The sequence below is a fragment of the Chenopodium quinoa genome, unplaced genomic scaffold (genome assembly GCF_001683475.1).
Source record: "Chenopodium quinoa cultivar QQ74 unplaced genomic scaffold, ASM168347v1, whole genome shotgun sequence".
Lineage (NCBI taxonomy): Eukaryota > Viridiplantae > Streptophyta > Magnoliopsida > Caryophyllales > Amaranthaceae > Chenopodium > Chenopodium quinoa.
In genome coordinates this window covers 2093519-2104548 of record NW_018742484.1, presented here as the reverse complement: position 1 = coordinate 2104548, position 11030 = coordinate 2093519, and the positions used below count along the sequence as shown (strand labels likewise).

At 34.2% G+C, this 11030-nt stretch overlaps 1 protein-coding gene across 3 annotated transcripts; it reads right to left on the bottom strand.

The window, feature by feature from the left end:
* Window positions 1–1093: 1093 nt before the first annotated feature.
* Window positions 1094–10585, bottom strand: LOC110719358 (rop guanine nucleotide exchange factor 14-like). Of its 3 annotated transcripts, XM_021898272.1 has the most exons (9): window positions 10439–10585; window positions 10124–10262; window positions 8956–9082; window positions 3652–4038; window positions 3407–3561; window positions 3246–3320; window positions 2840–3109; window positions 2343–2693; window positions 1094–1647 (listed from the first exon to the last, which is right to left on the bottom strand). In XM_021898272.1, exons 3-9 carry the CDS (start codon window positions 9044–9046, stop codon window positions 1252–1254), a joined length of 1725 nt encoding a protein of 574 aa, XP_021753964.1. In that variant the 5' UTR covers window positions 9047–9082; window positions 10124–10262; window positions 10439–10585; the 3' UTR covers window positions 1094–1251. The 3 variants fall into 3 exon arrangements, with proteins under 3 accessions (XP_021753964.1, XP_021753966.1, XP_021753965.1); XM_021898274.1 differs by lacking the exon at window positions 10124–10262; XM_021898273.1 differs by lacking the exon at window positions 10439–10585 and having other exon boundaries at window positions 10124–10432.
* Between the last annotated feature and the right edge of the window lie 445 nt (window positions 10586–11030).

Sequence of the window (11030 nt, the reverse complement as noted above, 5' to 3'; positions counted from 1 at the left end):
CATCACTTCGCCCGCAACCACGACCATATTACCACACCACTCCACCCGCAACCACTCCACGACTCCACGTCTCCACCGCAAACCACCATTCCACCGCAGACCACACCGGGTGCTGTTGCTCCACGTGCGCGACCACAAGCTCGATCTCGACCAGTGTGCCGCAGATCTCACCGCCTGCCTCTATTTCACGGCCTACAAGCTCGATCTCCACTGTACACACTTCTCTCATACGAACATTATCTCTTTGGTAAAGGTGAAAATGAGGCTTGCTTGGGGTTTTTTTTTTTTAATTATTATTATTAATTAGTTTAGTACTGTAATTACTTATGTGTTTTTCATTCCACTCAAATTAGGTTTTGATATTAGTTTTTGAAATAAGTTTGATAGGGGTAAGAATCGTTAGATAAAAGTGAGAAATTAGTTTTGTTGTAATTTTGTAAAGTAAAATCAATGGACAGATTTACTATTGTAATATTAAATTATGGATTTGTAGCTATATATGTTTTTGTTGTGTTTTATACCACAATTTGATAATTTTAAAGCTTAAATAAAAAAAAAAACGGGTACCCGGTGACTCGACCCGGTAAAAACAGGTACCCGATAAGCAGATACCCGGTTTTACCGGGTCGGGTAATGGGCCGCCATTTCACTACCCGCATATCCGAGTATCCGCACTTCCGGGTACCCAAAAATCCGGATACCCGGTTATGAACACCCCTACATTGCATAGAGAGAAAAAAAAAATTGACAAATCAATGGATCAAGCAATTTCATTGTCTTAATAAACCAAGACCTAGCATGCTCAGTTTTGCCACTAAATCAAGACCTCATTGGCTCTAACAATAGAAATGTGGTTAGTAGATAAACTACTAATAAAGTGATGTTCAACTTTTGTTAACTTCAGTCATCAGATTGGCCAAACGAATCCTTATTGAAGCAAAATTGGTTATTGTTAGATTGTTACGAGTAGTTGTTATCACAATTATTTTTTTAAGCAACTGCAACAGCTATTGGCACCACTTCATGGTAAAGAAGTTTGCTATTATCAATACTGTGTCCTTAATAGAGTGATCTTAAATTCTTATTTTGAATGTGTCCAAATAGTACTCTATATATATATACTCCACATTATAAATATGAGATGCCAATCATGAATATGTCCATTTTCTAATGAAAGAAATATAAGGAATGAATTGTTCTTGATTAGAAAGTCATACTTATGTACAGGGTAGCTAGCAAAAAGTAGATAACTTATGTGAATGAACTATCTGGCGAAGCATTGCTGCAGCCATCTTTGCCAATGCACCAGATGCGGCTGGAACTAGGTGTTGCAGTGACTGAGCTAGATTTTGCATCGGTACTAGATGAAATCTCTGAATCAGAACATCTGCTAGGGTTTGAGTCACTAAAATACCCATCCACCTTGTTCATTCGTTCAACTAGGGAGTGCCTTATATGTGGGTTGCCAATAGGGCTATCCAGTATTCCGTTTATGAATGACACCGATGAAATATAGGGCGTTGGCACTGGGGAATTGGGATTGCTCGAGTGATCTTCTTGTAGGATATCTCCAATCCTTGTCAGTATGCTGTAAGCCAGGTTTCCAAGAACTCTGGAATATGCTTCAAGGATGGAATGTCCAATATCCTATTGAAAAAAAAAAAAACATATTAGAACCCCACCACAAAAACTAAATATACATGTTCTGAATGACTTCATTCAATGATTTATGTAGCAATTAGCCAGAAACAAAAAATTAGTCAGACCAATATAGAGTAAACAAAAGCTAGAGTCTCACATTATAAATTTTTACAAGAAGTATATCAATGTAACATGTCTGATTTTTCTTCATTTCTAGATCATTTCGTTACAACCATTTTATTTCTGAAAACTCCCTGAAAATTTCAAGAAATTTTTTACCTCAGGTTTGGTGACATTTATTTAGGTTCTTTGCTTTCTCAAGGTCTTTCAAATCCCAGGACATATTTGCTCCGGTCGCTTATTCAGTAAATGAAATGTCACTTAACGTTATGCACTAGATTTATTTACATGATACATAGCAACTAATATTGAGCTACGTAACTGCAACAAGTATATTTCATATTATAAACCCAATTTTGTATTTTTGCACATTTCTGTTTCCTACATCTCTTGCCATTTCCTCATTTTACAAAGACAGAGTAACCTCTTTTCAGTTTCCTTATTTAAACCGCATAGTTGCTACTATCAAGATTATTCTTGGACAAGGATAGAGCTTATGAAAGAAATCCTTGGAGAACCCTCATGAACCATTAATTAATTTATAAATCATTATAGGTTATATTGTATCCAGTTATACTAACCTTGCCATACTGTATTTTCGTGACATCGAGGAATGCGTGAGGAAGACATGGATATCTCATCTTCAATTGACACAGAATTGCATCTACAGAGAGCAATAGTGACTCTGACTTTTCCACCTCAGGTATGGGCTCCTTCATAAAGCGCCAGGACTTTCTGACAGGAGTCTTGATACCACTGACTTGCTCTTTGATTTTTTCTCTCCATGCTAGTGCTGCAGCCTCCAGCTTATTGATAATGTCAAGAGCCTCATGTTCAGATCTCAGTTTCAGAAAATCAATGATTTCCGATGCTGAGCTTGATCCTGAGGCTATAACTTTATACAATTCCTCTCCCAGACAAGCCCTTCCAGACTGCATTTCAAGCATATAAATAACAACTTATCATCCATTAAGCAATTTTCATGAACTGAAACATGAGGTAATTTTACTCAATAACTGCAATGAGGTACAGTAAACAGCCATGTCTAATGCTTAGAAAGAAATACAAATGGGCTTGCCTTGGGCAGTGCATCTTGAATGCCTTTAGGCACTGGCATTTCAAGCAAGATATTTTCGTTGATGGATTTGGCAGCCTTGAAAACTTGATGGACCATATTACCCTGAGAAAGCAACTTCTTTCGGGCATTTTCTGAGAGACCACCAGCTGGGACTCGTGGAGACGGAAGCCACCACCTTCTGCTCTGCCTTTCACTCCCCCCTCTTCCATCTTTTCGGCTATTGCCTTCTGCATACCAAAATTCTGTCTCTTCCATCGAGTTCAGAAATTCCTGATGTAAATTCAAATTCCATAGGTTATGTTAGATTGGAAAAAAATGGCTTATATTTTCTCTCTTACAATCAAAAAGGTTCCTCCATTCATAATATAACAGTTTATACGTTCAGTGGAATGAAGAGATCACCTACAATTAGCATAGAGTCAATCTTCTGAAGTGCTGGAAGGTTGATATGCACATCTGCACGAGCTTTGGGCGTCATTATCTGGTCCAAGGTCCAAAATCAACAGAAGTTAGGATAAGATTATCTTAATAAAAGTAGTTCAAAGATTGTTGAGGAATAGGAGGCACCTCAAAGTTCTGACCATTAGTATCACTTTGTTTAGCAGGAACCAATTCAACCATATGATTGGCAGGCGAAAGTAACCAATCCATTTCTTTTTGCCACTTAGCGCTACTTTCTTCGGATAAAGGTTCCAACTTCCACAACTCCCCAAAAACAGATGCTGTAGATGTTAATTACAAAGTGTTGACAACTGGTAAAAATGAAAGATCACATAGAAAATAGTGAAATAAAAGTTGAGCAAAATCGATACCTGCAAGATTTGTTATTGCATTTGATATTGCTAGTGCACTGCATATGCCTTTGCGTCCTCCAGTCACATCCTCGCCTAACAAAAGTTTCGCAAATTTCTCTTTCATAGCCTCCACATCAGAGAACTGAGTAGTATAAGCCGCTCTGTCTTTGACATAAATATGTTCTGGGCTTTCTGGGACACTCCACTCATCAGTTTCTTCATGGTTCCTCTTCATAGTCCTATCAGAAAAGAAAGATCCGAAAGCATCTTTGCTTGATGAGCAGCTGGTTTCTCCTCCATTAAAAGAGTCTGCTGGACAATCATTCTCCCCACAGATTGAATTCTCACTTGTGTACAGTCGACTGTTCAAAATGCAACTCTCGAGACCATCATATGTCATGATTCCTGAAAGATGTTTGTATAAATTATTGCGACTATATCTAAGATACTAAAAATGATGACAAATTTACAAGACATATTCCCATTGAGAGTAAAAGATTAAGTTTCAAGAGTGACACATTCAAATTTTAGAGTGATTTTACTAATTCAGCAAGAGATTAAGCATGATAACATGCACATATCAACTGGTAAACTTGACCTTACACTACAGAAAGTCTTAATCATAGACGGTCCTTGAGTAAATAAACAATAATGAACGAATTAAGGGGTAACAACTAACAAGCATATGGTAGTTCACTTTGTAACGAAATCATCAGGAATCACGTAGTAAAGGAGAAAGTTGAAAGATTTGACAGCAGATTGTAAGTATCATCAGGATTCTATTTGTGCCTGCAGCCATAAGCACTTAAGCAGGTATTGTTTTCACTCAAGTGCAAGGGAGGTTGTATACAAAATCAGATAATTTTCAATTACTTAAATAGATCCAGAAGTATCTGTCATTAGTAAATACGAGCAACAAGCCAAACATTAGACCTTGCAAAATTTACCTGATGTAAAAACACTGATCAGAATTGCTCAAAAATTTTAAGGTCCTGAACCCAAAACCCGAAATAATGTAACAAGAAAAAGTAGTTTATCACTGGCCCTAAGTCACCCAAACCAACCTATACCAAACCCAAATACACCTGACCAGTCGATTACAAGTCTGCCTCTGCTTGAATTTTGATATACATTTATTTTTTGCTTACCCTTAGCATTAGGGGAACACAATTTTATTGCATTATAGAAATGCAAGGATGGTGGAAGAAAGAAACGGAAATGAAGTCTAGTTTATACTCTAAAGTCTTACATCTTAATGCTAGAGTAAAAAAAACAAAAAAAATCATAACAGCAATAATAATTATTAGGATATTTTCCTTTTCTAGGCAATATAAACATATCCTTAAGATATGCATATCTTACCCAAAAGGAATAGTATAAGAAACAATAATAGTCCTGGTCTTTATCATGCACAGTGCGTGCCATATTGCAAGTAATAAAAAACGGAGAAAAAAAAATATTATATTTGGGAAAGTAAAGATATGTATTTCTTAAAGATACATGTATGACGAATAGGAGGAATTTTACAAAACAATACTCAGATTATATACCTCAAAAAGGGAAGAAAAAGAATGGGCCCAATAGAATAATGCCCAATACATTACTTCGTATTAGTCAAAGATTCCCTCAATTGGGCCTATGCCCAGCAAGGTTGTCACGTGTCAGGCGTTAGAAAAGATCCAGTGGGCGTGCAATTATGAGTTTATGACCATCAACAACATACTCTTTCTTTTTGTTTTTCGAAGGCCATTATCTTTCTTGATAAATTAAAATTTCCGTTCGTTTATTTATTATTTTTTTTATTTGAGGAAATCATAAAAATTATGATTTATAAACTTTTAAAAGAGATTCAATTAAAATTGTGTTGCTACCATGTGTACATATATCTTTTGAAAATACTTTCTTATGCAAAATATAGCATGTATTTTTACTTCAGGAAAAAAAAAAAGTTTAATTTCTTAAAGATAAATGACGATGAAAAAAATAAGTAAATAAATCACTTTTTTTTAAGTTTTATATAAGAAAATTTATAATGGAGCCAATTGTTTTATATGGGAAGAATGAAATTGTTTTAAAATTACTTGGGAATGTTATTTTCAAAACCATTAAGAAAAATACAAAAAATGTGATAAGTGCCAACTCATACATAAACAAGAGGGATTAGGGAAGCATTCAACCATAGGAAATTTCCGTGGACCTCTTTTTTTGTTTTAATAAAAACGCTTTAGTCTTCTACCAAGTATTTTCCTCATACCACTTTTTCATAATAGATTAAGACTTCAGAATGCAACAAAATCTCCTTCTCCTATTACAACATTACCTCCATCTTGTTCTGTTTCCATATACTTCGTAAGACACAATTTCATGTGCTTGGACTATGCACATATTCTTCCTCACCTTCTTTATAGGGGGAAAATACAAGAAATTCAACAATCAGTAAGAATATATTCAACTTTTGTCATATTCTATTGTCAATCTCACATTTTTGAAATTATGAACAAGTCCTTTCAAATTTAATCCTCAAAATTATCGGAGATACACTTTGTTGTGAAGATAAATCAATCCAACATTTATAAGAATTTTAACTTCTAAGTTTACCAATGGAATGATCCCCTTTAATAAATAACTAATACTTTGTAGTAATATTTAGAGTTTAAACTAGAGGTGATCATTGGGCGGGACGAGGCCGTGCCAAGGAAAAAAAAAATCAGCTAATTCTTAGGCCGGGCCAAGCCAGCTTCAGCCGGAAATTATATGCCCAAAACCGTCCAAATGAACAGGCCGAGCGGGCTTTCAGGCCGGGCTAAAAACAACTAAAATTGCATAAAAATGCATTCCAATCTCGCTTAAATTTGGACCAGACTGACTTTGATCGGGTCTAGTTTAAACATTAAATAATCATTTTATCTATCGATCATTTTATTATAATATGGTTCTTAAAGTACATGGTATAACAGTACTAATTTAGAATTTCGAACTAATTTAGTACACACAAGCAAAGGAACCAATGGAAAATTGAAAAGGACCTTTTATTACTACAAAAAGTCTAATTAATCCCTACATTACATGGGAAATTGTGCAATTAATTAGTTTTTAAAACCATCAAAAGTAGCATTAAACAATATCCAACAACTCATTTTATAACATTTAAAATTAGTGTGTTATGCCAAAGTCAAACTAGAGTAGAAAAAGACTACCCTACCTTGAGCCAAATAACGTTGGTGCTTTTGTTTGAAAATTGACGAACCAAAAATCTTTTATGCGTATTATTATTTACTGTATCAGTAAACGATGACCTGGCTTATTGTTTACACCAGAAATTAAGTGTAATGGATCAAGTTTTCTGGGAGAGTACTTATACATCAAAATCATTGTTCATAGTCATGTAATATCTAGTTTTTATCATTTGATGTGTTGTTCTATCTAATTACGCCTATATTTATACATGTATCCGTTTCCATGCAATCGAAAAAACATGTTTTATATCTTTGTAATATTGTTGGAGTACTAGTAGTTCTTTCTTACACGTTTTCAGAAACAATATGACAAATTAGTATACAACTAAGTCCAGCTAGTACATCAGTACATTCATTTCAACAAAAACGTCCAATTATAGGTTACTTTACAATCCCATTTATCTTGCCTCCCTAAAAATTAGGGATTCCAAAATTTCGAATTGACAATTTTATTAGCAGGTGATTATAATATGTTCCCTGAATTATGCCTATTAAAGGTGCCAAATTGGCTAATTTGGCTATAGTAACATTGTTGGAAATAATGCTAAGGAAGTTTTTATTTGTTTTGGAGGAAAACTCTTTGTCCCACATCGGTGGGATAAGGAAGGTTTTATTTGATTTATATATTGGAAGAAAAGGGGTTTTGTCCCACATTGGTGGGAGAAGTAAATTTTACTTGGTTTAAATATGTGTGTTTATACTTTGATGTTTAAAGTGTTTTCCCTATTGTTGTGGGTTAGAAGGGGGCATCCCTACGTGTGCGGTGTGGTGTGTCTACTTTTTTGGGCTAAATCGTAGCTGACGTTACAGCTTTTATGAGATTGTTCGGTTTTTTTAAACGTTTTTAATTGTCGTTGATTTTTCTCCACTATTATTTCGTGGCTTGATTCTCTCCAACAGTTACAGTTTTTTTCATCCTTATAAACTGATCTTTTCGTGACTTTTGAAACACACAGAAACTCTTTCTTCTTCTTCCTCTATTATTTTCAGTTTTCCTCTAAAGTTGTTCTGAGCATATTGTGAGTTCCTAATCTCTCTTTTTGAGTGCACATTTAGGGAGATCGCTATGTTAAATCTTGGGGGGCAACGCCATCTCCGATTGCACCATAGTCGCCTAGTCGGGGCGAATTTTGCTTCTAAGACAGTGTTTCTAACACGTCACGGAGTTATACATACATTAAGAAATTCGGCCCACATTCCAATCCTTATTTTCTGATTTTACAGTATTTCAGCCTACAAACATTACAACATTCAACTATTGCATTTTTAAAAATAGATATAATATTTTAATTACTAACATATTTATGTACTGACAACATTTTTTAAGAATAAATGAACGTGTATATACTCCGTATTACAGTATATGAGTAGAGCAACCAAAAACGAAGATAGTAGTACTACTCGTATTTCCAAACATGTGGACTACTTTCAATTCTTCTTTTTAATACGAAGTACAGGAAGAGGTACACACGATGTCAAGATCTACATACATAGATGATAGATTAGCCTCTAACCAGATCTCGATTAATGAGTATAAGGTTAATGTAGGTTTTTTTCTTTTCTTTTTTTTTTTGGGTAATGTTTTGTTTTATTCATGGTTTGTTTCTTTAGACCATAAAAAATGTCTACTCCTCAGCATCTAAAGCCAATGACGCACGTTGTTAGCCATGTGCCTGAGTACCTTATTGAAGTAATTCAACCTTAGTTTATGCAGTGTTCTCATGCGCAAATGTCACACTTACTTTGCCATTCCCAAATTAGATAAAATAAAAACACTAGTGAATTCATTCAATATTAAGTAGCGTGTCGCAGATATAAACATAAAGAACTTGTCAATTTAACCGTATATTCGTAGTTTTTATCATACAAGAAACAACCGGTTGTATCGTACGACTAGTGTAAATCCATGTAACCAAATAAGTTAGTTGCGTATCATTTCAATAAACTCATCGAGCATTTATGAGGGGGCAACCAGTACTAGTTCAGCAATAATACATGATGGCTATATAATATCAAACATAATAAAAATATGATGATGAAATATAACGGAAGAAAATGAAATGTATAAGAGAAAGTAGAAGCTTACTGTTGTTATGTTCATTCTCATCAAAATCAATGCTAATTTCTCTACTGTCTCTCGTACAGCAAGCCAAACTCTTCTTCACCCCCATCCTCATGTTTGTTTAACACTTTTAATTTTTGTGCCCACCACTCTATAAATAAATATCCACCCATTAATAAATCTTTCTTACACAAATTACATGTGTTAATTATCTAGTTACATTACAACATGGACATTATACAGATATTTAAGACATTAATTTTTGGTATGAGATCATTAATTATGGTAATAAAATATGAAATTTTGTATTATTATTATGGAAAATGTTATACATGACCTTTAGGACTACATATAAGGAGCTAAAAATGGAAAAAACAAATGAAAACATAACATTAATTACACTGTTTTGCGCGTGATTTTGTCATGCATTCCTAAATTAATAATCCATACCAAATATAAAAAGATATTAAATGCTTATTCTTAGCCCTTAGGCTACATGTAAGCATGTAGCATTACCCTATTATTATTACTCATATTATTATTTCGACTCATCAACTCACTGTCTCATAGTTACAAGAAATGACCTTTTATAATTCATAGTAATTACTTATATTTTCCATGAAATAATTTCAGTAATACTCCATAGTACATTTTATAAGTAATCATGAACAATTTTCGAAATAATACGTTTACGGAGACTTATTACCACTCCGTAATCATATGTAGTAATGAACGATAATGTTGTGCACACTCACATCAATCACTTGAAATATTACCCACCGTAACAATTAATTAAGTACCTTACAACAAAAAATCATTTAAGGTAATAAAATTACGGTTTAACTAAGGTGTGCCCGCTGCCCACACAATAATTAAGCAAATTCGATGATAATTACTCGTATATGATCGCGAAAAATCATAAGTATTTCAGACTATATCAAATTGGTAATTAGGACTTAAAATTCGACTTAGAAATTCCATAAATACGAATTAATGATACTCATTTTATATAGTACTCAAATTACTTTTGCTTCACCTTATTACCTTCTAAAAATGAAATCATTGAAATATTACCAAAAAGATCCTATCATTAGTACCAAAATAAACAGATAGTTGGACCCCATTACATCAAATAAAATCTAATTCAGAAATTAGTAAAATAAAAAATGAAGAAGAAGGAATGAAAACACACCTGAATCAGAGATGAGTAATGAAATAGTAATTCCGAAGAGTATGAGAGAGAAATTTTCAATTAGAAGGCGAAAGAAGGGAGTGGAGGAAAGTATGAATCTTAGACGCCATTCACGAGCAAAATGTGAAGACAAATCCCACTAATATAACATAACACACAACAATCAATTGAATTTATTATTCATTCTATGTGAGCATGTAAATGATACGAAGTAATACTCCGACAAAAATGAGTAATTAATAATTTGAAATGAGTAATGTGATAACTAAATTTGTACGGAAGCGAAGGTATAGTAACGAGTAGGAGTCTTATTACCTGGTACGGGACAAGGGGCTAATAAATTTGAGCAGAAGAGTGGGTGAAAATATTGGAGGAGTGAGAGTTTTGAGTGATAGAACAAATAAATGAGAGAGAGAAGAAAGATTGATTTTTTTTTTTTAGGAGAAAGGAGTTTTTTAATTGGAGGAGAGAGACTGAGGAAATAGGTAATGGTGGGTCCAAGGGTAAAATTGGAAATTAAGGTTGGGCTTTTATTTTTTGTATTTTTGGGTTGAGAAATGAGATGTGGGTGGGACGTAAGAGGCGGGGAGTTGTTTTTTTGATGGGCTCAAATGTGAGTGGAGTAGGAGGCTAGGCTAGCGTCAATCCCTATATTTAAAAAAAAAAAAATATATTTGAAGTTGATTTTATTTATAGTTGTTGGATACTTGGATTGACATTTGACAAGAATTATTAATTTGTATTCGGGGCCTGATTTTGGTGATTTGCAATGGCGACTTGCCACCTTATCCTTTGCTTATGGTGGACTGAGTGTCTATTCAGCGGGTGATGTTCGACACTATGCTTTTCTTGCGTCCCGTTTGCAGTTTTCTAGTTTTCAGGCTATGATTCTTCGCAATTTTGGTAT